Below are 27,107 nucleotides of genomic sequence, written 5' to 3' on the forward strand. Positions count from 1 at the left end.
TTTTTTTCTACAACCAGGCAGAATATCACCGGAGAATAGATGGTCAGTCCTACAGATATTGATTGATATACACATTTTCTAAAAGTCCTGTAATAAAAAAAAAAAAAAAATTTAAGAAAAAAGCAGTTTGATTGTTCCGGACATCCAGCACTGTACTTGATGCAGCCGGTGACAATCCTCATGTACCATTTATTCATGATTTGAAATGCAATAACACTATAGCACATATTTTGTTCCGTGATAATAATCTGTTTGTAGGCATTAACTTTTTTGTGGAATATTCCATTAATTAAGCCCCTAATGTAGTCCAATAGGTGAATTACAGTTACCTGGGAGGTATTATCATGATATACATTTATTCATATACGGATATTTTAATCATGCATATTACCTTCCAGACTATCTTGGGTCGATATGTACAGTATATTTATATTGGGTACATTTCACCAGGATGCATTATAACTATACACATTCATAGAATATACAATCTGACTAGGTCCATTTGATGTATAATTCATTAATTAAGCTTACAATGTACCCAAATAGGTTTGTGTAGAAGATGCACTGTTACGCACAAAGAATTTAGTTATATGGAATTGTTTGCTAGGCAACCCCTCAACACACATTATTAAAAATTTTTGTTTTATACAGCTGTAATTATAATTCTTTTTAGTGAGAGTGCTGTATATAAGTGCCCCAAGCCCACAGTTTTGGTGACCGCTGCACGAGGATTGTGAGGATTAGTGCTGGCTGTCCAGGACAACAGAACTTTTCTTTGTACCGGTATTTTGTTTTGGATGGGCTGGGGACCCATATCCGGTAGTCTGGTTGATTCATGCCAACCATGAATGGTGTCTAATACTCAAAAAAAAAAAAAAATAAAAAAAAAAAATCATATAAATTGAAGCACATATTTTTGTGCCAAAGCACCATGAAACAGAGGCTGCAAGGTGTTACAATTTAATTTTTGTTCCACAAACTGCTGTTATCAGTTTCTGGCAAAAACATACTGATTAGTCCGTCTTATGCTTGATACTCGTATGCCCCTTTGGCACAGAAGCCATAAAAAAACCCATCACTGCATATTTTCATGAGCAATTCTGTGATCACATCCTCTAAGATGATTTGCCTTGTCCCTCCTTATTTCTGTACAGTAAAGATATTTTATATTGTTGCATAGGCTCAGTATGAAAATCCACCACATATCTATGCATTGGCTGACAATATGTACAGAAACATGATTATTGACAGGGAAAACCAATGTGTCATTATAAGGTAAGAAATTTTTATAATCAAAACAAAGAGCTTATTGATGTATCCAAATATAACATTGAAATATCTGTTTAATAGCTGTGCACGGCAATGTATGTAGGCCTGTTTCAAGATAAGGTTATGGGGTTTTTTTTAGTGTCTGTTTTTTGTTTTGTTTTTTTAAAGTGCCTGCTTGGCGCAAGGTTAGCGGATTTGTCTTCCACAAACCATGGAGAATTTCCTTCTGAAAAGGCATTTGCCAACGCCATGATTCACCATGTTTTTCAGTGGTCGTCTTGGTCAGTCACATCCTGATGTATCTTGAAAGCTTAATTTGTTGGTCAAAACCCCCATTTGCTGCAGGAAGAACCTACCATGGCTTTTTTTTTTAGCATAGATCTAATGAAGAAAGGACTAAGATTACCGTCCCTGTGTGCAGACTTCTGAGACCACTACTTTTCATTTAGTATTGTATTTAACACACCTGGGTGCTTTTTAGATGTTACAGTTGGGTGTTCACTTGGAACAAAAGCTTCTGTTGCCTAGACATCCATTAAATCCCCACAAAGGACCTTTTTAAACCGACTGGTGAATAGGAAAAAATAATGATATCCTCTTGTGATATGTGAACAACTACCTAGAGAAAAGTTCCAGGTATAGATTTCACACCATAGTGGAAAATGTCCTTTCATTGGGTATATTGAAAAAGATTTCAAAACATAACCAAATTAAAGCTATGGCTTCTTAAAATTTAAAACTTTCAGACAATGCAAGGTGTTTAAGAAAAATAAAGTGACCATCATGGGGGAAAGGAAGAAGGAATAGAAGGGCTACTCATTGTAATGAGATGATCGCACTAATGTATTTTTTATTTTTTTTTTGTTCTGTTTCTAAAGTTGTGTCCAATGAATCAACCAATCAATGAAATCCATCCTGATTGCAAAAAAATAAGGCTTTCATATTATTACTTGAACTGAGTTCATCAATAATATTGTAATCTCATACTTTATAATTTGCAAAAAGATATTATAGTCCAAAACTCTGCTCTCACTCAGTGCCATCTGGACATACCTCTAAGTTGTTACATTAAATGCCATGTTCAAAATTCTTAATAGTTATAAAGAATTGTGATTAGCCACTCTCTGATTCTCTGTTATAAGATTTCTCAAGAAAATACACTCCTGTCTGTAGTTCAACCCAGCCTTGACTTATCATTTAAAGAATGAGGTGGGGCAACCTGTATTGTGCTAAAGAATAAAGTTTGTGAATATGGATTTCTCAATTCTCTCCTATATTTGTAAACTGGCCTGTTTTATCCTTTTATTTTTAATAAGGCATCCAATGTGCCATCATTAAAGGGTGTTGAGCATGATCTCTCTAACCAAGGCAGCATAAAGAACAAACTTCAAGGTACACTGTCACATCTTTTAGCAAGACTAGTTTACTTGTTGACCTCATGAAAGCCAAGACATATGTCCCACAGTAGCAGGTCTGTATCATCTAAACAATTACCGTGTCTTAAAGAGTTCTCACTGCTCATCGCAACCCTACAAAAGCCGCCTCAACTAATCCATAACCTTCAGCAATTTAGCAACCAGGAATAATAATCCTGAGAAAATGTTGAAATACCCTTTTTCTGTGATATACACATCAGCTGGGTTTTTCTTGATTGGGCTTATTTCAGAGTTTTTTGTGCTGTGGGTAGCTATACTTTAAAGTGTGCTGATCGATACTACCGACATATAAACTTCACAACAAAGCCCTTAACAAGGTGTGTACATAACTCAGGGTTACCAATATAAGTCAAGCTCGCCTTTCATTGTAATGATTCACAGAGAAAACAATCAATCGTGGATGTAGGGATATTGTAAAATCACTTGCTTTGCTTGACAGGGTCAGTACTTTTGTGTGTGTGTGCGGCTGACATCTTAACGAACGTGTGTAATATGTATCATAGCACCTGCCAGTGATTGCTGGTGTTAATGTTTTTTTTTCTTCTTAGTGGAGAAAGTGGAGCAGGTAAGACGGTGGCTGCTAAGTACATCATGGGCTACATTTCAAAGGTTTCAGGAGGAGGTCCAAAAGTACAGGTGAATATTTTTTATGAATGTATTTGATTAGTGTCATCCATTCATGTAATACCTAGGAGCGTTGCTATGAGTCTTGATTAAATCACAATTAATGCTTAAATCGCCATTTGGGAAGCTGTAGGGATTGTACAGTTATGCTATTTTCCCCACTATCTGATTTTCTGTATTAGCCCATAACCTAATATTAGATAAAACGGTGAAGACGCATAAATAAATGTATACAAGTATAATAAATTGTTACAAATTAAGTCCAAATGCCACTGTAGAATGCAATTGTCCACCTAGTTACACCACCTTTAGCCGCAATAACTTAAATCAGGCACTCTGTGCAGATATTCAGCAGTGTCTCCATGGATAGACAGCTCATTTCAAGGACAGAGATGTATCAATGGGGTTAAGTTCTAGACTACTAGGCCAATCTAAAACTTTGTTTTGGGTTTTTTTAGCCATTTCCAAACCATGACACAGCCATGCATGTTGGCATTAGACTATTTAAGCAATTTGATTTTTTTTTTATTTTTTTTTTTTTTAAAGCAATGATTCCTTTCACAGCTGTGGATGAACTAACCCATCAAGCAGAAAGGAAACTTTTGCACATCAATACAAATCCACAAGATGTGATAAAAATTATAGTGAAACATGTGACACTGCAGATATATATCTATATATCATTGTATATTTGGATTAGACATAATTGTCCTTATGTTTAGCCCATCACTCCTAACACATTTTAAATGCCTTATATTATCAAACCTAAACCCTTCCCATAGATATTCAGGCTGCTAATTTGGAGCAGTATTGTTCAGATTGTCTTATTAGATGATGCCAATTAAGCATGTATTACTCTTAATTCCTTGACTGGCTTCCCAAAACCCTTTTACTATCATACGCAACCATTTGGCACACCTAAAAGGAGTCGGCAATGGAAGAGTAAACGTCCAAGTACATGTAAGAGTCTGTTAATTGCTCTCTCATTTCATTGTAGCATGTTAAGGATATCATTCTTCAATCAAACCCTTTACTAGAAGCCTTTGGGAATGCAAAGACAGTGAGGAATAACAACTCCAGCCGGTTTGTAAGTCATGGTTTCAAATTTGTCATGCTAGCTATGCCTTTGTGTCTATTGTCTGTGTGGGAAGGAGATTTTTTTTTTTGTTTGCCGTCCAATAACCAGTTTGTTCCAATAAAAACACTGCATAAACAGCAGGACGGCAACCTGAGCAGTGTGGAGGCAAACCCTTTTCTCCACACTCCCTAAACCTTATGCATGTGCCTAGTTTATGGTCTGCTGGATTTGTTGCTATTAACTGGTCAACCCAAACTACCTGTGCACAAGCAAGAGTTGTTATGGTTCAGCTGCATGCATCCCAGTACCTGAGATATTTCTTCAGGACCAGTTTCTAAGTAGTCTGCTTCATAACATGACCAGAAATATTCTTATTCAGCTAGCCAGTAGGTTGGCACAGGTAAAATGCTTTATTTAATCGTCATAGAAACCCAATTTCATACAAGCTTTGTAGAACTATAATTCACATTTTTAAAAATGCATGTTTTATAAACTTCAATTAATATAGGAGGCAAAAACTCAACGTTATGATATTATAAATTGAGAGCTTTTCTTTTTCACCTTTACTAGGGAAAGTACTTTGAAATTCAGTTTAGCCCAGGGGGTGAGCCAGATGGAGGAAAAATTTCCAACTTTTTGCTGGAAAAATCTCGTGTGGTGATGAGAAACGAAGGAGAACGGAGTTTTCATATTTTTTACCAGGTAAAGTAGAAAATATAAGGCTTTCTGTTTTGTGGCTGTGCCATTAACTCAAACTCAAGCGTCCCAAAAGGGCTGTGAACACTACCTTTTTATCATGAGGAACTGAGTCTTTAGCGCAACCTGTGGTTTATTTGAGATGTAGTCTCCTAGACAAATCTTCCAGTTAACTAAAGGATTTACTTTTAAACAAATCAGTTGGATTAGTTGACATATGTGATTCTGGAATTGTTAATGTTAATAAGGAAAATGGATATTGCAGTATTAGCCCAAGAGACAAGAAGAAGAGACCTCTGAGGTCCCAAAAGCTTAGGTAACATTACATATTTTCTATGTTGGCCTAACTAAAGGCTGAATTTCCAAACGGCCTAATAAAGCAATATCCATTTTATTCATTTATTTTGAACTTTCCCTGATCTTGATACCTCTCATACCTGCTGTTACACAGTGCCCCCCATGGTTCTTTTCACTTATTGGTCATGGTTTTACCTTGGCCCTGCTGATTGCAGTCTGGTCTCAGGAGGCACATTTCTGGAGGTCAGATTCTCAAACCCTTCCTGTTTTCCACTATGTTATGTGGACCCTGCCTGTTTTAATTAAGACAACAGAAAAAAACATTGGTGTAAAACCTAGCCAACTTCTTAAATATGATGCTTTGTGGTTAAGTAGAGGTGATAATTGAAGTAAAAAACAATGTGCTTATCCGCTCTCATGTCATAGATATACCATATTCCAATAACTTTATGGTCTACCATTATGGAGTCCGTATCCAGATAACTTGGGTAAATATTTGTAAAAGCTTATAGATCTGGTTGAGTATCCTCTTAACAAGCCATATTCCCAGAGCTAGAAACTTCTACTGTAATCATAAACCAAAGCCGTATTCACTTGTTGAGTTTCTTGCATTTAACGGTTTTGCTGTCAAGATGGCATAATTTTTCGGCATATCCAATAGTGGCCAGCAGAATGTGTGATTTCATCTCAACTCGTAATGCAGGCCGTTTCTTTATGTTCCGAAAGCGAACAGATGTTGCTATTTTTTTTTGATGGTTACTATCTGGTGTAATATAGTAAACAGGGCAGCCATCCAAGCAAAAAAAGCTGTTCACGCAGCCTCATCTTTTGGCAACTTTACAGTTAACTAGCCTGTTTCTCCCAGATATTATGTAATTTGTGACCTTTTGTATACCCTTAGCACTCGGATGATCATGTGCCTCACAAAAAATGGACACGCGTGTGAGCACTTTTGCCTTCAGTTTACTCCTAAGTAAATATCTAAAACTTTGGGGCTGCGTTTAAAAACATATTTTCCGTAACACTGCAGATTAATTATGGTTGTGTACAGGAGCTTGCACTTGCGCATGCAATGGCTCATAGAAGTTGCTGTGTAACCCTTTAACACAATTCTTAAATATGATATATGTATGTGTGTGTGTGTCTGTGTATAAAGGTAACGCACACAGCTTTAAGTCTTTTTCCATAATATTCTGTTTGAGTCCTGTTAAGTCTGCATGAGATATTTATGGTGGGATCCTTTCAAGGGTCCTCCCCTTCAGTTGTTCTTACCTTAGGCACACTAGTGGCTATATGTGGAATGGCAAATGAAGCATGAAAAACCTTCAGGTGGTAATCCAAAATCTATAAATTGGTGCAGCCCAAGGGGTTCATGAGAGTTCCCCAATCTTTCATTGAATGGGAGCTGCTTGATTTGATCAACCAAAAATTGATCATTAGGGGGAAAGTGGCATTTAATGTACTAACAGTACATAAAATAAAGTAACATAAATGTACTTCTCACTTCAAAGTCCTCTGTCAAATAAGAATCCAGATTTTTTGGGGTTACATCTTAGTTATTTCTCTAGTTCTATCAGCCTCATCAATTTGCAATAAGGTATACCTCTCAAGTGTCCTGTTTTTCACTGGACCGTCCTGATGTTCAGGTACTGTTTTCATTTTTTGCGGGTGGTGAGAATCATGAGCTGATTGTGGAGATCTTCTGATCTCCCCTGACCGGCCCAGGGAGCAATAAAATTGCAGCTTCCCCATGGCCTTGAAGTGACTCTTTGGGTAAGGTGGATGGCCATGGCCACAGCTCTCAACACAAGTGTCCAGATTTGCACACCTGAAATGTTGCAGGGGGTCCCATAAGGCATAATTATGGTTTACGTTGACTACATTCACTAGTCCATGTTTTAACATATCCCAGAACGTGCTAACTTTTAAAAAACAAAGACTAACATTGACTATACCAGATCACAATGAGAAGTGTAGCATACAGCAGCGGTTATGATATAACCTATTTATGCATTGCCATGTGCTGATCCGGAAAATATATGCCTGTACATAAATGTGTATGTGCTGATTTTGTATTTTTGTGTTTTCGTGTGTATTAAAGCTGTACATTGTTTGCATGAATGGGAAACTCTCCATTCAATCTCCAGGACTAACGCCTACTTCCTGCTTACTTCCTCAGATGATTGAAGGTGCTTCTAAAGAACAAAGGAATACTCTTGGGATCACAAGCTTAGATTATTATTACTACCTTAGCCAATCCGGTTCCTACAAAGTAGATGATATTAATGACAAGAGAGACTTTCAAGAAACCATGGTAATGCAGCATTACATAGTCTGGTGTTTTATTCACCAATTAAGGGAAAATTCTATATTCTGTCCAAAAACATGATTTCTTTTTCCCCAAGGAGGCTGTGTTGTCACATGAGGACTCAAATTAAACAGAACACTTAGCAATTATGTTTTTCTCTCTCTTAATTAATATAGAATGGAAAACATTTTACATGTAAGCAAAATGCCTTAATGTTTTACGATCTTAATTCACAAGTAGGTAAAATGCATATTTTGAGTCAGAATATGTCCTTTGTAACCTACTGGCAGCTCTTTTGATTTTCTGGCCTAGAAGTCCAACTTCACTATTGGGTTCTATTTGGTTTTAAAAAAAATTTTATTAAATGCCATTATTTTGAAAATTCACACCCCACACTGTTTTGGTCACAAATAACTTTATCCTATTTTCCAGCACGCAATGAGTGTGATTGGGATTTTCCCTGAGGAACAAGCAATGGTTCTTCAGATAGTGGCTGGGATTCTGCATCTTGGAAACATCAACTTCAAAGAGAAAGGCAACTATGCAGCAGTGGAAAGCGAAGAGTGTAGGTATTTTGTTCAGGCATGATGGTGTCTTGTTATAAAAGGAGTCAACATCTGTTCATATAGGCTTGTAGAATGTATTAGTGACATTGACCTCTGCATGTGGAATGTCTCATAAGATTTTATGTTAGTAGCAACCAAAAAGTACTCTCCAGCTACCTACAGACATGTATCTTTTGTCTGAGAATGGTCTTTGAGACCACTGTGGACAGGTCACTGTGGATATTTCCATCCCTGCCAGAAAATTACAAGGGACAGATAGTGTCTGACCTTATTGTATAGCTTAAGGATGTGTGCCATGAATGCAATGCTGGCTAGCCATAGTGTAAATTAGCACGTTTCATGGGAAATTTCTGATTTGCCAAAACATGCCTATTAAGTAAGCTTCATCACCCAATAGGGTGATCGGTCCCTGGTTTAGCAGCGAAGGGAATGCAACCATAGAATATGCCACTGCCATTTTGACATAATGCAAAATGCATTGGTAATGTGACTGTTAAGAAACCTCACTGGTTTAACTATGCATTATATAGGGCTTTTCTTCTGGGAGAAGCTTGACAGGGTTGGATCTTCATCCTGGATAGTGAAGTAGATGTGTTGAAACTGCAACTCTTGTGCCAAGCCCAAATGGATCCCATTATCTGCCATTATACTCCTCAAAGCAGAGATTATCAAGGGGCACATGTTTCACTTTTGAGAGGACCACACTAATTGTCAGTGATTCTTGAACATGTCCTACAATATCTTGTAAAATGGAATAGTCACGAATCTGGCTGGTCCGACCGACTACCTCCCCTGACTTCTGCTCCCTTATCCTGAGACAACACACTCTTTCCCCGGTTTCCCAGTCACTAGCCGAGACTGCTTTATTTTTTACACAAATGGCTGGATAAAGCCAGCAAAACACACATTAATATAAAACAAGACATTAGGATACAAACTGCCTCTCAGAGACAACAGGGTCAGTAAAGGGATTAACGATACAATGGGGTCCCAACCTCCACTATCTATTACTGGTCAAAAATGCTGGCTGACTTAAACCACATATAAGTACCATGGTGTGGGGGGTCTGATATTACACTAAAACAATGGTGATCACTCCCTGGTTGCCAATCCTGGCTGTCTGCCAGAGATAATCCCCTCAGCAAATGATGAGATGATATCCTGCTGAAAGTAGCCGCAGAAGTCTTTACAAAGTCAGGGCCCATAGTCAATAGGGAGGAGGCTGGCTCTCAGGCCTCTCCAGTGGGCCCCAGTGATGGAAGGTTCCATCAGATGAATTAATACTATACTCTTTATGGCTATAAAGTAGGTAATGAAATATTAAAGGAATAGTCATGAAAAATGACTCTAGGGAAAGCAAACAAGGCATATAACAACCCCTCCCCACACACAAACATTTCCTGTTGTGGTTGTACATTAGACTGTGATGTTTTGCAGCAGGCACTAAGGAAAAATGCTCTGAACGCCAGCAAAGTGTGTGTGTGTGTGTGCGTGTGTGCGCGCGCGCACTCCCGGCAGTGGGGCTTTCCTAGTTGATTCAGGGATCAGTGAAACAAATACTCTTTCCTTCATTGACCCTTTAAAATGCTCTTCTCACATGTCTAATGCTCTAGAAAGCATTACGTTTCCTGGTTTCATGCTTTTGATCTAGTCTTGCTTCTTCTGCTGGACCCATTTTTCTTTTTGGTTTTCACGTGTTGATTGCCTGATTTCTCCCCCTGCATGCTCTACTGCTTTCTGCCTAAGCTGTGTCTGGGCTCTAGACACAAACATCTGGCATGCTTGGTCAGCGGGTCAGGCAGGATGGTGTAATAAAAATGAGAAACAGATTTGTTTTCCTCTGCAGAAAGCAGGGATTTAAAGGAGTAAACGGGAAGCACAATGTATACTGAAAACCACGCTTGGTTCGTGTGATGTGGAGGGATGTGGGATACGGTGTAGGTCTGCTGCATGTTTTCATTGGATTTTATTTAATATTCTTTTATTAAATAAGCAATTGATTGCAAAAGCTACAGTGTATGCATTCATTTTAAGCCAAAATAAGCCTACTCAATTAACTAGTATTATGTATTTAGTAAGTGTTGGATGGTTAGCACTCATTGCCAGAGACATAACTGTTACTGTATGTACAATGGCCTTTGACAATTCTAGGTAGCAGTTGTGTATTGGCTGAGTTTGTATGGAATCAATGTTTCAGTTCACCAGAAAAGTTAATATTTAACTGTGAGCTTATCACAATAAACATATTGCCAATGCTTCTCAATGTATTGTAATGTTTACTTAAAGTTTTGTAAACTTTAAAAAAAACAGTTTAATGTAGTACAGACTAAATATCTTTTACCTGTAATATGAATTTAATGGTCAGTTATAAGCATTTGCTTCCTTTGTTTTAATCATATTGGTGATTATTAAATCGCTGTGACTAATGGTCAATCACTTGACGACAAAAAACATTCTGGGTCACAGAGCAGTTAATGGGAACATTAAACCTTTGTATTCTCATTATGCATTATGAAGGGCCAACACCAATGGGTTTCTTATGTAAAAAGAGCTGGGCTGGTCCTGTACAGTCAGAAGGTAGTTAAAGTAGTCAGACTTTCAACTCTCCTGCAAACTCCCAGTCTAGTAAATACCACATAGACTTCCAGAAGAGCATGCCATAAACCAATACAGTCAAATTATCTTGGTCCATTAAATTGAAGAATTATTTATTGTAGAACTATCCATGTAGTCCCATTGTTATGCAGTATGCAGAGGCAATCCAATAGGAATGTCCATCATTTAACCACCATTAGATCATCACAGTTTAACCAATTATTAGAAGGATTAAAATAGTTGAAGTTTTACTCATTACTATTATCCATACTTCCTTAAGAGCTGGGAGGTGGGGCGAGTGCTAGGATTGTAAGGTTACAGATATTATTAAAGCTATATATATTTGCTTATGTTGCATTGGTTACAGAGAGTAATTAAAAGTATTGGAATTTATCTAACCAGTTATCGTATTATTGATAGTGAGCTCTAGGACAATATACAATTTTAAATGGCATCACTCCTCTTTTATAAACTCATGTTTATTTATGTACTGGGTATTAGGAACTTTTATCTAAACCTTCCGGAAATGGATTTATGAAATATAAGGAAGGATCAACGGAATGGTCTGCTAAATCTCACAATGAATATAAAAGTAACCTATGAGGCGACAGACCTTTTTTTTTTTTTTTTTTCTTCTTCACTGACATGCAAATTTTACAATTTGAAGAGCAAACGTATTGCGTGTTGACCAAAAGGAAGATAATCAAAATAATTCTCATTAGTAATTGTACATGAGCCTCGCAGTGTTCAGGTTTTCCCTGTGAAGGATTCTTAAGATTGATGTAAAAAAACAGCATAAAAGACTTTTTTGATTTACATGAATATTACATGTAGTTCCCTTTCAACTTGTCAAAGTATTGGTGGGACAAAGAGGAAAGCTTATCTCAAAGTTAACAATATTTTATGCTTGATAGTAAAATGTGTCAAGTGTCTGCATAAAGTAAATATTGCTTTCATAGTTCCTCCAGTGTTTGTGTAACCCATCTCCTGATTTCCTCCTCATTGCAGTTTTAGCCTTCCCTTCATTTCTTTTGGGCATAAATGAAAGCCGTCTGAAGGATAAGCTGACGAGCAGGCAGATGGACAGCAAGTGGGGTGGCAAGTCTGAGTCTATTAATGTGACACTGAATGTAGAACAAGCCTGCTATACAAGAGACGCTCTGGCCAAAGCCCTTCACTCTCGTGTCTTCGATTACCTTGTGGATGTATGTATGAAAACAGAATAATTGTTAAACGTCCGTATCCGTCTTACTGAAATGTATCTGTGCTGAATATGTCTTTAAGCTGGGGTGAGATACTATTATAGAACCGGGTATATGTTGACGATTCCTCCATTTCTGATCGTGCAGAAATATTCTACATGTTTCCAGGTTCCTTTCTTATAACGTGCCTGTAGCATGCTTTCCTGGACCACAATAACATCCCTAAGCCGCTGTGTCCCTTTGATTGAACCTATACTTTCTCCATAAAGCCTTCAAACCACTTCACATGCTTCAACAATGACTAAGTTGTTGGTTGTTCAGCCATTTTTACCTAATTTCTCTTTACCCCTTTACCGGCACTGTTTACTGTTCACTCTTCTTTATGGTCTAGTTTTTTTTTTCTCATCATAGCCTACATTTTAACATTGAAATTTTTTTTAAAAAAAAAATGTTGTGACATATTAAAGCATTTTGTTTATTGCTAACTATTTTCCAAAGGAAGCACATAATTTAAACAATGAAGCACCCGTTTCACTTTATAAAGCATCTGATTCTACATTAGTCTTGAGTTTTGAGGGACACGCTCACCAACCAGAGTCCGCTCTGATAAGGCTCACAAAAGTACCCATTCCGTTCCGTAATAATAATGTATTTCTCTGGTTAGCATTAGGTTAGTGTTGAGCTGAAGTTTATATATTTTTATCATGATTTATTTTTCTTGCTAGTCTATTAACAAAGCTATGGAAAAGGATCATGAGGAATATAATATCGGCGTTTTGGATATCTACGGCTTTGAAATATTTCAGGCAAGTTCAACATTGGTTGTCTAGAATCCAGTTAGTTTCCCATCTCATAGTCGGAGATCTAATGTCTTTCTTTTCTCATACAGAAAAACGGCTTTGAACAGTTCTGCATCAATTTTGTCAACGAGAAGCTGCAACAAATATTCATAGAGCTAACTTTGAAAGCAGAGCAGGTAAGTGTTAAATTAACTTTGCTCCTATTATTGGTTCAAGCGGACTTTGGGAATCCGTGAAGATTTCATTTTCCATACATGTGCTGGACCCCATTGTGTATGTTGATGTGGGGTATGCCTGTAAGTAAAATTTTTCATAGAAATTAAAACCGGATAAAAAATAAGGAGCAGATTGAGCTCTTTTCCCTGCTGAAATAACATCTGAGCACGCTACTTTGAGATCTTTACTTCATAGACACAATAAAAGTTTAATTAGCATAGCTTCTTTAATTTTAAATTTTGGTTCCCTCGTTTCTAAAGAGAGAAAGGAAAAAAAAAAAAATTTTTTTTCGGCTCTTAGGAAGAATATGTTCAAGAAGGAATCCGATGGACACCAATTGATTACTTCAACAACAAAATTGTATGCGACCTTATTGAGAACAAAGTGGTAGGTGCCACTTTCTTTTATATCCCTTGGCATAGACATTACCAAAAGGATATATGTAACTGTGTGAATTATGATGGTTCATTGAATATTTCCTTCTTTCTACTCGCCCTCTTCCTAGAATCCTCCAGGAGTGATGAGTATTTTGGATGATGTGTGTGCTACAATGCATGCAGTTGGAGAAGGGGCTGATCAGACACTTCTTCAGAAACTCCAAATGGCTGTTGGAACCCATGAGCACTTTAACAGTTGGAATCAAGGTTTTATCATTCACCATTATGCTGGAAAGGTAAATGAGGGGGGGGGGCATTAAAATTGTCATGCTGTCCTATATAGTAGTCTGCCTTTAATGGACACTTTTGTCCCCTGGTCATTTAGTAGAAAAAAAGATAATTTATTGTGCAAATAGAATGGTTAGCTGCTTTATCCCAGAAACAGTGGCTGCTGACTAAGTGGGTTTGGATTCAAAAATCTGTGCAAATTGTTTCCTATTATTTTCATGGATATTTGATTATGATCCAAAATGTAAAACAGTAGCATGATTTTATTAGGTTATTATCCTAAACATCAGCCTGATCTGGGCTGTAACACAATGTTTGTTAATGCCTTCCAGCCAGCAATTAACTGAGAACTGGTGTATGGTAAATGTGCCTCATTTGCAGTTCTAGCACATTTTTTCCCCACTGTGTTCATATTTTTTTTTTTCTTCTAACAATGTCCAGATTCTTTGATGCATGTTTTGTTTGCTTTATACTCCCCTACATGTATCACTTTTGTTTTACTCTTCTAAGAATGTGCTGACTGTAATATAGAATGATTTATTTGCCATTTTTGTGATTACCTAGTAGCTACCTCCATGAAACCATGATGCTGGTTTAATTTCATCAGCGAGCGTACTTAATTGGAAACAATAAATCAGAGGACAGCTGGTTAAGGGCATGGGAAAGTAGCCACAGAATTCTAAAATGAATCTGTGTCTTGTGAAAAGTCGTTGATTAAGAGAATGTTGTGATAGTTGGTACATTTCTAACCATGCAGCATTCTGGGTTCTTTCTCATTAGTTTCTACTTTTGATATATATGAAGAATATACAAATGTCTGCCTTGTTGAAACTAGCTTCATTCTGAAAGAGGGAAATAGGATTTAGCACAAAGTCGAGTGACACATACTCTGGTAACTAGGGCTAGACAGAAACCATGATCACTACAGCAGTTTGTTTCATTTTTTTTATTTAATACTTCACGTGACATTACAAATGTGCTTAGGCTTCATTATTAATTCTTTTTGCTATGTTTTAGTGGACTTTTAGCTGTAGCATCATTCTGATTCTTAGATGCCCCAAGACATCTGCCAGTACTGACTTGTGTGAGCTCATTCTGCTTCCTATATACTTCTTTAAGAAAAAAATTATATTTCTTGACATTTAGATCTGGTCTACATGAACTCAAACACCACACTCTAGCTCTGCCCAGAATATTATATGTACGTTTATACATGTATACAGGAAAAACTGCTTGAGGAACCATGTGTCTATTGCTGGGACATGGTGTATTGATTAATTTGACTGGAAATGTACACACAGCTTCCAGCTCTAACCTCCTTTTAAAGTCTAAGATGGCATATAATGACTTCAAATTTTACTACTTCTGTCCAGGTGTCATATGATATGGATGGTTTCTGTGAGCGGAATCGAGATGTACTCTTCACAGACCTCATTGAGTTAATGCAGAGTAGTCAGTTGTAAGTATACATCATCAAGCCTGGGTTTACTAATGTTGCACTAACACATATTAAGCATGGCAAACATCTATGCATGTAATTAAAGTGAATGTTTGCTTTTTTAATAACCGTTTTAACACGGTTTCTGTGTTTTTGGTGGTGATATGCTGTGGGCAAGGCATTACCAAGCCTTTTCAGTTAACTGTTAATGGGGGGGTTGTGACAAAACATTTTAAAGATTAAAGTATTTAAGCTGGCTATCTAAACCCTTTTTTTCAGCTGATGTGCTACTATCACGGAGATTTACGTCACTGTGACTGTTTTGTAGACAAACTTTTTCAGCAACTGGGTAGGAAAGAGACATAGAAATTCAGAGGAGCAGTTGCATTTAAATGTGACACCCCAATGTATGTTCAGCAACCTCTCCCAAGTACAGTAATACCACCCATGCATGGGTTGTCAAGTTGTTTGGGGGGTAAAAGCCGTATTTGGGACAATTCCCAATTACATTTTTCAACTTGGAATTTTGAAGTGTTGAAAATCCTGCCCCCGTGTCCTATTTAGGACATCTTTCAACACAGCTAATTCAGTTTACACCATCAAACCATATATTTTTGAAAACTAGACATCCCAAAGCATTTCTAATGCTGCTATTTGAACAATTTCCATGCACTAACTTTACCACCAGAATTTGTCAGTTTGTGATAGTAATTTTTGTGTGGGTTTTCTTCACATACATTGTACTACATGTATTGTACACACATGCATGGGTTTGTTAGGTTGTCTGGGAGTTAAAAAGCCACATTCGGGAATTTGGTCAGTCTGTCCCTATGTCTTATTTGGGACACATTTAAACAAGGCCAATTCTGTTTATCCCATTAAATAATACCAGACCCCCCCATGGGTATTTTAAATGTCAGTATTTTAACTGTTTTTCATGCAGGATTTTGTGAAGATTTAGCTATATCATTTTAGGACTTGCTGATAAAATTATATATTTTTTTTATTATTATTTATTCCACATTTTGTTGGAACTAGATGGTTTTTGTTTTAACTACTTTATTTTTTTGTGATTAGTAAACTGGGCTCCATTGACTTGCATGGTTGAATGCAATACCTGTAGTCAACCCACAGGGCAGACACCCTTTTAAGAACATCTTGCGAGTGGCAGTCTCTCGCTGTGGCACTTGTGACCACTCTCCGGCACGTAAATTGCCACCAGTGGGATGTTTTTCTGTGACGTGTCTGGCACGCCAAATATTAACATGCATGAGAAGGCATATTGCTATCCAGAATCTAAGACAGGGCCAAATGGTTTTCATCTTCAATCAAATTCTATGTCTTTATGTATCCTCTGCAGTGAAATGTTACATCAATTTTATTAAATATAAAAAAGCAGAGGTCTTTGTTAAGAAAATACCTCCTGTAAATTAATTTTGCTTAGTGCTTTAAGCCCACACATAGACACACTGGTAGAAGATTGTATAACTTTTAATGCCAAATACCTCCCCCTTGTCTGAATATTGTAGGCAATGTATTTATAGACTGTAATTGAAATGGCCCTGGTAGTCTGGTTGGAGGTCTCTAACACTGGACCCACTGCAGTGTTCCACATGCAGGAATGAGGCTAATATCTTTGTGATAAATCACAGTACTCTAACTCTGTAATCTTGACTTTAACCCCACGCATAATCGGAAATCTTGCCACTGAAATATAACACAAATCTTTCCGGTTGGGTACTGCATAAAAACCACAATCAAGACAAAACCGTATTTATGGTCTAAACATCTCAGAATAGCCAGGAAGTTTATTTTCCCCAATTTAGATTTTAAATAGGACTGCAAGTTTTGAAAAAGAAATGCCAGAAATGTAATGTGCTTACTAAAAAAGCTTTGTAACTTAACCTTGTATCATAACTTTTATCATAAGTATGACCACAGTAAAGATTTAGACTCATGCTGATGGCATCTGCTATAGCTTTAGTCAAGTTTTTTTGTTTTAGTCAATGTAAGAACTGTAAATAAGAAATAAGGTTTCACATGGACAAAAGTAAATGCAGTGTGCATTTTTCTGTTCTACAAAAGTTGTGGGTTAAAATTAAGCATTGTAGCTTTAAGGCTATTATAAACCATAGAAAAATCTATCTATCTAACCTGTAAGGTATAAACTTAACTCTTACTGCTTATTGACCACAATGCTGACCACTTTGTTCATACTCTCCTTTTATCTGGACCAAAAGAGGGGTACAGCACAGGCTTTTGATGCAGGTGTGCACGTGCGTGACCCCTTGTGTGACCACCCTAAATTTTAATTCACGTTTGATACTGAGAACTCCATACACTACTTTATTATAGCATTTAAAACAATTATATGTCTGTCTATTAGTGGCCGTTGCCCCAATTATGGATATTGGAGTCCCTAAAACTCATTCTAAAAAGCTCCTTTGTTAGTTTTTTGGGGGGTTTTCTTTGCCCTTGAAGTGTTAATGTATTCTTAATTCTTCCTGAAGCAGAAGAATACATTGTGTGAAGCCACATAGAAAAAAAAAATCCGTGTAATCTCTACAGAGAATGAAATGATGGGAAGTGGATACTACTTTTTTTTTTCTAGATTATTTTTCCTGTAATAATGGTATAGAATTGCAGTTTCCTCTGGCCACACTGTTCATGCATAATGTATGAGCCAGCAAAGTATACTACAAGTACTGACAGTTCCAGACTGAATTAAACTGATGTGCTACAACCCAAGCACTCTTAATCTAGTCAAGGTGCTGTTCCATCTACTCTGTATTTAACTCTTTTGGAACAACATTTTGCATTAGAAACCTCATTCCTAGCTCTGCTGGGTGACTCTTCCCAATGTATTTTAAATCATACATAGTTTTGTCTAATAGATACCTTTTTGAGTGCCCCCCCAGAGCAGGGGGGGGCATTCCTGTAGAAAAAATAAGACTCTATGGCCTAAGGCTTCCTTAAGATGGTCTCACTGTTGCAGGGCTGGCTGTTTTTTTCCCCCCAACATTACGGAACAGAGGACGCTCCTGAGTGACCTGAGGGGTACTCTTGATGATGATGATGATAATGACAGCTAATTCTTCAGATGTTTAGGTTCTCAGGGACTACCCCCAAGGTTCTTAAAATACTCAGGATCTGCTTACAAAATACCCACAAATACTTCAGGAGCCCAAAGCAGAACACCTTTGACTGTGTGGTGCATGGTTATAGGGGCTAGAGGCAAAACTATCCACCTGCTTTACCTGTCCATTCACCTAGTATGCCAGTATGCCAGGGCCCTCTTCTTCTTCTCCATAAGTATTTTTTAAGGTGTATTTTATTTATTTTCATTCTCCCCCATTGTAATAGTACTTCAGAATCTGCTGGCTCTCTATAAGTAAGTGTAACTTAATATTCTGGTGATCTGATTCTATACATCATGAGGCTGCCATGTGAGAGGTGCAACTGAGGCCAGTGCAAAAATCTGAACTAACCCCCCCCCCCAAAAAAAAAACTAGACACTTGAAAGGTATGCAACGGTCGGCAGTGAATTCCCGATGGTCTCATTGAGTATTTACATGTGATATGTAATTTAGTAATATCCTAAAAACATGTAGAGTAGGCTTCGTTTGCCAAATCTTTACTATTCCATGAAGGCAGGTTTATTCATGTCCAATGTGGTCAGTGGCAAACTATTGTTGTGATGTTTTATTTTTTGTTTGTAATTATTGATTGATTATTTCCCAGGCCTTTTATAAAAGCCTTATTTTCTGAAAACCTGCAAGCTGAAAAGAAGGGACGTCCTACAACCGCCAGCAGTAAGATCAAGGTGAACTGTTTAAAAGAACTCAAGATTACTCATTGGGTTCTTGCTAAGCTATCAACAAGTCATGTTTAATATTAAGCTTCAAGGTTGAGGCAGTAAGATAGACATGCTTTAATCTTGAAAGGCTCAATAAATATACAATAAATAATATAAGCTGACATGCCTGAGAATATAGCAAATCGACTACTACTAAAACAGATGCAGATTCATATTGATATGTTATATTATATTTTTTATTGTTTATATTGTACTGACATTTTGCATGTTAATGTTATCAGTATTTTGACATTGTAGAAAAATTTAAAAAAAAAGACGTCCTTATTTACTTTTCAGCTTTTGGGCCAAAATTCAAGTAGATGTAGAGTAAAGAGGAACTCTACTTCCAAACAAAATGAGTAAAATAAACATAGCATATTATAAAGAACACCAGGCCCTTACAATAATTCCATAAATAAAATGGCCTTAGAACCACAAATGTCCATCAATTATATTTTTCCCAGATTTTGTAGATCTCATTTGTTTTTGCAGAAACAAGCAAATGACCTTGTCAACACCCTGATGAAATGTACACCTCACTACATTCGATGTATCAAACCCAACGAAACAAAGAAACCCAGAGATTGGGAGGAGAGTAGGTATGTGTTGAGTCCAGAGCGTCACAGGTGGTTTAAATGTGTAGCATGCCCAAAGGTAGTATCAAATATGTCAATCTAATACAATTCAGTTAGCATGTTTGATAAAGATGATGCCTTCTATAAACTAATGTTTAACTCTTAATCTCATCTACAAGCCTCAGTCAATCATGCAGATCTGTCCTTGTACAGTACAATAATGGGGCTATGTAGGTGAGAAGTAGAACATGGCTTCTGTCAGTCACATGTTTACTGTGCTACTTTTACGACTCAAAGCATTTTCTTTTTGTGCTTTGTAATTCCTATATTTTTAATAATTTGATCCCTTTTAAGCAATGTTCCAGAAACCATGAATACTCTTAACCTCCACAATATTGACTTCGGATACCCACATTAGAATTTTTGGTCGCTTAGAACAACGAAAAATTCCTATGCTGAGTATGTGAAACCTCATACTCTCTTTACCCACACTGCTAGCAAATGATTGTGTACCCCTTTGTGTAAAATACTACTTCCTCGCATTACCCCTGAGACGTACGCTCACCAGTTTCTCCGAATACCATTACGTTTGGCACTTGTTTTTCTCTGAAACACATTTCCTTTTTGAATTTTACTACATCCCATATTCTTCCACACAGAAACTTCCTTATGTCGTGTTACAAATATATGATTTTCTCAAACAAAAAAGAAAATCTGTTTGCAGAGCGTTGACCTTTCATCCACAGGTTACTTCACAACCAACTGTACCTACTTTTTTCTTTTCAAGGGTCAAACATCAGGTTGAATATCTGGGTCTGAAGGAAAACATCCGTGTGCGTCGAGCAGGATATGCTTACAGGAGGGTGTTCAAGAAATTCCTACAAAGGTAGGAATGTCCAACTATTATTGGATTTTAGTATTTATCATCAGTTGAAATTAAGCAGAGACACCAATAGGTTTTTCTGTTCTTTCCACTCAATGTTATTCTCCCATGTTTATTACGGTCACGAAAATTGTATAAAGCATCGTATGTTTCATGTAAAATAGTGATCTTTTTATTACACAGAATCACTATATCTGTGTGAAAGCAGTGATAATCTCTTTTCTGCTATTCAGATCACACTTTTTGTTCAGCAACCCAGTAATGTACGGTTGATGGTCCTTCAGCCACTAATGCATTGTTGAGCAATTGACATTATAATGTTGACTATAGACACATCAAGATCTGTAGAGGAGTTGTAACCTTAAGTATTTTAGGCATACCAGCAAAATTGTAGTTCTGTTTTTTTTTACCTCCACCTTGTTAACCTGAGTTTCCCAACTCCTTCATAGAGTAGGAGATAGGGATTTCCAGAGTGGCATAAGCAGAATTTTCTTGGATGTGTGAAGCTGCTGCAGAAGCAATGGTGTTGAGCCAAAGTAGACTTAAGATTTAAGAGTATAAATATACATGATTCAAGAACAACAGTGTTCCATGCAGTAGATCCAGTTTTGTGAACGATAATCTGAGTGATCTCATTCATGTTCTAATAACCCTCTTAAAACAAGCTCATTGCATAAAGACATCTTAAAGACTGGAAATACGTGTTTCTCTAGTTCCTGTTCATTTCTACCCTGACAGCTTTCTGGCATGTTTGAGTAACCAGGAATGTGGATACATATCTGTGTAGTATTTTATATTTGCATGCAAATATCAGAGTGAAAAGCTAGTGTCTGCCTGTGTCTGTGGCCAGTGTGAAATGTAAACTACCCTTGAATTTGTGAGCTGACTTTTTACCATGTATCCAAGTGGAATGAAAATTCTATCTTATTTAACCCGTTTGGGAATAGGAATGGATTGTTGCACCAGCAGCCGTCATCTCTGTACACTCAAAGCAGCCATGCAAAACTGCCCGATGTCTTCGTGTGGATTAGGTAGATAACCATGCAAATACGTGTTCATAGGTCTTCAAGCAAAGAAAATATTTCTAATAGCAAGCAAAGTTTCAGTAGCACCTCAGGCTGGAAAGTAAATTTAAAGATCATTTGTTCCCTGTAGCACATGATTTTTAAATGCAGTATAAAATTAGACCTTTCGTGAGGTGCTGGTTTCAATTCTCTAAGCTTGGCCACCAAAGTCCATAGGTGCATTTATTATTATGTATTATTATTTATTTTATTAACCACTAACAGATTCCGCAATACTGTTTAGATTAAGTATGGGATATACAACAGGCGTTGAGGACCCCGCCATCATAACCAGTTCCTAGCAATAATTTTGGGCTTTTAGGGGCCCTGCTTATATGCTTACATGCTAAAGAACAGGATATGAACCACGGTCAGGCCGTTTATTGATCAGTTTAATGAGCACTCATTTAGTTGCATTGAGTTCATCGATTATATGAATCCACTTTTAGTAATACTGGAATCCCAAAGGCTTGGTTTCAATAAATGAATAACACACACACACAAAAGTTAATATAGCAGACGATACTGGAACATATATTTAACCACATTACTAGAACTGCATTTGTGTCCTTGCTTTTTACCCAGTGAAACCTTAATTACTTGCTCCATACTGCCCAGCCTCAAAATATGACAATTCTCATTATCAACTAGTGTAAGGTTACCCAATTCCAATTGACATTACATTTGATGTATTTTGTGTCAAATAAGATCAGGATTTTTTAATGATTATTTTGTACTGCTTTACAGTGGTTTATGGAACTCACGTTCGTATAAATGACAATACAAGGTCAGTTTATTATGAATTAAAAATCCTTTGATCAATAAGTAACTTGTTTGAGTGAAAGCAAACCATAAAATGTTATGATCGTAACGTCAGGCTGCCCAAGTCTCACGTGGCCATTCACATATAAATGTGTATGTCTTACGCATGATAAAAGCAGTCACTGGAAATCCAGTGACAGAAAATTACTCAAAAACAAGAGATTTTCAGTATTTCAAGGAACCTAAAAGTTAGGTTCTTGGGGACTGTGCAGAGAGCCAAACCTGTTACCTTTACTGTCTTATATGAAAATAGTGAAAATGACAGGTTTTTCTTTTTGTGTGTGCACTGGATACAGGACACTTATCCGGCAGAAAGTAAACCCTTAGGTGCCCAATTAGTCTGAACTAAGTGCACGCTTTCAGCAGTAGTGGGGAAATGTCTGTTTTAGGAGCCCTTTAATTTCAGTATTCCTTCAGATTGACATGTCATGTTTAGTAATGCCATGTTCAAGATCCGTTTTTGTAGAAAGTGTCTTATTGCACAGCCAGCATTTCACATGCCTGAAATGGGGGACACCTTTATTGGGATGTAGTTAGAGGCAGCACAAGGACCGTTTAAAAATGAAACTTGTCATGTATTCCATTGAAGCAGGACCCTGGGATATGATGTAGATCATGAAGTGGGCCGTTGGAGTTGTGACAGAGCTTGCTCGACTCTACAGTTTAATGAGCCAGTGTAGGGAGGTCCTCGTACCACTTCTCACAAAAGCAAGACCATTGCTGAGAGTTAGATCTGTCCTGCTTAAAACAGGACGGTTGGAACATATGCAACACCCTACCCGAAGCACCCAACAATGTTGTCATCATGTTGCTATTTTGCTTTGGCTTTTTGCCTTCTATTGCTTGTTTTGTATTTGCAGCTTAAAATGTTTAGGGTGTGTTATATTATTTTGCATATTATATTGAAAATCATAGGAATTACCTGCTTGATCAAGGGGTTAGAAGGTGTCTACATGTGCAGTAAGATTATGACTAGTGCCATTCGAAATGTATGACATTGTTCTGATCACAACAGCAAGCTGACTTTCTTGTAATAGTCTTTTAGCTAGGGTATTTTAGGTTATTCAACCAAGTGTTATGTTAATGTACATCAACAAAGCATCATGTTTTACTATACTGACAGCAGTCACGTCTGTTCATATACATTATAATTGATGTTTAGTAATGTCTCTGGTGAACAAATGCCATCCTGTGGGCTGATGCATAAAAAGAGAACATAGGAATGCAGTCCTACATCAGTTTTAGGTTGCTTATTACTCTGTCAAACTCTGTATTAAACGCTTTATTTTTCTTTTAATGTATATGTTTAGCATTTACTGGTAAAACTTTTTTCCTTTAGGGTCGTCTTATATTCATGCTTTTTCTTTTTTTCCTAAGTTAATATTCAGATTTTGGGGGGTCGTCTTATAATCAAGCAAATACGGTAATTACCCCTAAATCCCTTTCCTCACACGTTGAGGTTAGGACAGTATCAAATATTCTATACTTTGCCCTTGTGTTTTTATGCCCCAGGTGCATTACTTTATCTACATTAAATGCCAATTGCCACAGCTCTGACCATTTTTCCAGTTTACCTAGATCGTTTGCCATTTGGCTTCTTCCTCCAGGAACATCAACCCTGTTGCAAATGTTTGTGTCGTCAGCAAATAAACATACCTTTGCATTAGTGCAATATCACTAATAAAAATATTAAAGAGAATGGGTCCAAGTACAGATCCCTGAGGCATCCCACTGGTAACAAGACGTTGTTCTGAATATACGCCATTGACTACAACCCTCTGTTGTCTGTCACTCAGCCACTCCTTAATCCATTCAACAACATTGGGATCTAAACCCAGAGATTGCAGTTTATTTATAAATCTTCTATGTGGGAGAGTGTCAAAAGCCTTACTGAAATCCAGATACGCAATGTCTACTGCACCACCTTGATCAATTACTTTAGTCAACCAATCAAAAAAATCAATAAGATTTGTTTTGCATGATCTTCCTGAGGAAAACCCATGTTGTTTTTGATCTTGAAACCCATGTGACTTCAGATGTTCAACAATCCTTTCCTTTAACATTGTTTCCATTAATTTCCCCCACTACAGATGTAAGACTAACTGGCCTGTAGTTGCCCGACTCCTCCCTACTGCCTTTTTTGTGAATGGGCACAACATTCACTACTTATTATTATTATCCTTTATTTATATAGCGCCAACAGTTTACGCAGCGCTTAATACAATACATAAATTCAAAGGATATGACAAGACAAGAATTGACAGACTAAGACAAACCGATACATTTGGTGGAGAGAGCCCTGCTCGCAAGCTTACAATCTAGAGGGAAATGGGGTGACAAACATAAGGCATAGAGAAAGGGTGAGAGGTATTGTGGGGGTTGTATCGATGACAAGGAAGTTCTAGCAGCTAAGATGGTATGCTTCTCTGAAGAAGTGGGTTTTTAGATGTTTCTTGAATGTTGGGAGGGAGGGAGAATGCTGAAGGTTCCTTGGGAGAAGATTCCAGAGATATGGGGCAGCTCGAGTGAAATCTTGTAGACGGGAAAAGGAAGAGGTGATGAGTGAGGAGGAGAGCCTTAGCCCATGGGAGGAACGTAGGGATCGAGTAGGAGAGTATTTGCTAATGAGGTCAGAAATGTACGGAGGAGCAGTATTATGGATGGCCTTATATGTCAGTACCAGGATCTTAAATTTAATTCTAAAGGTAATTGGGAGCCAGTGGAGGGTTTCACAGAGGGGGGAAGCAGAAGAGGAGCGACGTGCAAGGAAGATGAGCCTAGCAGCCGCATTAAGGATAGACTGTAGAGGAGAGAGTCGAGACAGTGGAGTGCCAACCAGAAGAGTGTTGCAGTAGTCAAGACGGGAAATGATAAGGGAATGAACCAGGGTTTTTGTGGATTCTTGGGTGAGGAATGGGTGGATACGAGAGATGTTTTTTAGGTGCAAGCGGCAGGATCTGGCGAGGGACTGAATGTGAGGGATGAAGGAGAGGTTTGAGTCAAGGATGACCCCAAGGCATCGGGCCTGGTTAGTAGGAGAGATAGTCGTGTTGTTAATGGTGATAGAGAATTCAGGTAGTGGAGTGGAGATGGAGGGAGGGAAGATAATGAGTTCAGTTTTAGAAAGATTAAGTTTCAGGTAGTGTTGTGACATCCATGAAGAAATAACAGACAAGCAATTGGTAATACGGGACAGGAGAGATGGAGAGAGATCAGGAGAAGACATGTAGATTTGGGTATCATCTGCATATAGGTGATACTGGAGGCCAAATGAGTTGATTAGTTTGCCAAGAGATGAAGTATAAAGAGAGAACAGCAGAGGGCCAAGGACTGAACCTTGGGGGACACCAACCGAAAGTGGAAGGGGCGATGATGTCTTGCCAGAGAAGTTGACAGAGAAGGAACGGTTAGACAGATATGAGGAGATCCAGGAGAGAGCTGTATCTCGAATGCCTATAGAAGCAAGTGAGTCTAGAAGAAGGTGGTGATCAACAGTATCGAAAGCAGCAGAGAGATCCAGTAGAATTAGAATAGAGTAGTGACCTTTTGCTTTGGCAGAGAGCAAGTCATTGGAGACTTTTGTTAGAGCTGTTTCAGTAGAGTGAAGGGGTTTGAAACCAGACTGTAGAGGGTCAAGGAGGGAATTAGAGGAGAGGAAGTTAATGAGGCGGTTGTACACAATCCATTCAAGCAGCTTAGAGGTAAAAGGAAGCAGAGAGATAGGGCGGTAGTTAGACAAACAGACGGGATCTGAGGAAGGATTCTTTAGAATTGGTGTGATTAGCGCATGCTTGAAGGCAGATGGTACAGTTCCAGATGATAGAGAAAGATTAAATAGGTGGGTAAGTGATGGACCAAGGGATGGATATAGAGACTTTGTAAGGTGTGAAGGGATGGGGTCAAGGGGACAGGTTGTTGGGTGAGAGGAAGAAAGAAGAGTGGCTATCTCTTCTTCGGTTGTAGGGGAAAAGGCAGTTAGTATAGTAGGAGTGGAGAGAGTGGTGTTGAGTGGTGTAGGAGGGAGTTGTAAGGAAGAGAGGTCTTTTCTAATAGTCTCGATCTTCTCTTTGAAGTGGGCAGCAAGATCTTGGGCAGTGAGAGAGGTTTGTGGTGTGGGTGTGGAGGGACAGAGAAGGGAGTTGAAAGTAGAAAAAAGGCGTCGTGGGTTGGAAGAAAGAGAGGATATGAGAGTGGAGAAGTAGAGCTGTTTGGTGAGAGAGAGGGCAGAGTTGTAGGTGTGGAGCATGAATTTATAATGAGTAAAGTCTTCTACTTTCCAATCCCCAGGGACAACTACCGTTACCAATGATTCGTTAAATATATCAGTTAACGGTTTTGCTAGTACACCCCCAAGCTCTTTTAATAACTTGGGGTGTATCCCATCAGGCCCCATCGACTTATTTGTCTTTACCTTAGACAACTGAAGTAGAACCTCCGCCTCGATAAACTCGCATATTTCAAATGATTCAGTCTTTTTTCCCAACTGAGGTCCCATTCCCTCATTTTCATCTGTAAAAACTGAACAGAAATATTCATTGAGGCAGTCAGCTAAACCTTTATCCTCTTCTACATATATTCCTTTTTGTTTTTAGTCTAACTAATCCTTGTTTAACTTTCCTCTTATTTATATATCTAAAAAAAAATTTTTAACTGTAAATTGTATTTATAGCATCTTGCTGGTAAAAATAAAATTCTGACCCTTTGTTCTTCTGTTCAT

General features: G+C 37.8%; 1 protein-coding gene across 1 annotated transcript in view; it reads left to right on the forward strand.

Annotated features, from left to right (window-relative positions):
* The window catches only part of LOC149297770 (unconventional myosin-Ie-like), a 65,198-nt gene that overhangs the window by 19,093 nt on the left and 18,998 nt on the right, over positions 1 to 27,107 (forward strand). The window contains exons 4-18 of the mRNA XM_089488214.1: positions 1,181 to 1,275; positions 3,254 to 3,341; positions 4,327 to 4,416; positions 4,978 to 5,109; positions 7,580 to 7,714; positions 8,141 to 8,273; positions 11,878 to 12,074; positions 12,797 to 12,877; positions 12,961 to 13,047; positions 13,388 to 13,474; positions 13,593 to 13,760; positions 15,126 to 15,211; positions 18,932 to 19,013; positions 19,539 to 19,645; positions 20,409 to 20,507. Of these exons, the coding sequence (XP_089344340.1) occupies positions 1,181 to 1,275; positions 3,254 to 3,341; positions 4,327 to 4,416; positions 4,978 to 5,109; positions 7,580 to 7,714; positions 8,141 to 8,273; positions 11,878 to 12,074; positions 12,797 to 12,877; positions 12,961 to 13,047; positions 13,388 to 13,474; positions 13,593 to 13,760; positions 15,126 to 15,211; positions 18,932 to 19,013; positions 19,539 to 19,645; positions 20,409 to 20,507 (1,667 nt within the window). The remainder of the gene's footprint in view (positions 1 to 1,180; positions 1,276 to 3,253; positions 3,342 to 4,326; positions 4,417 to 4,977; positions 5,110 to 7,579; positions 7,715 to 8,140; positions 8,274 to 11,877; positions 12,075 to 12,796; positions 12,878 to 12,960; positions 13,048 to 13,387; positions 13,475 to 13,592; positions 13,761 to 15,125; positions 15,212 to 18,931; positions 19,014 to 19,538; positions 19,646 to 20,408; positions 20,508 to 27,107) is intronic.

The sequence above is a fragment of the Sceloporus occidentalis genome, unplaced genomic scaffold, assembly GCF_023333645.1.
Source record: "Sceloporus occidentalis isolate IW3139 unplaced genomic scaffold, rSceOcc1.0.p SCAF_37, whole genome shotgun sequence".
Lineage (NCBI taxonomy): Eukaryota > Metazoa > Chordata > Lepidosauria > Squamata > Phrynosomatidae > Sceloporus > Sceloporus occidentalis.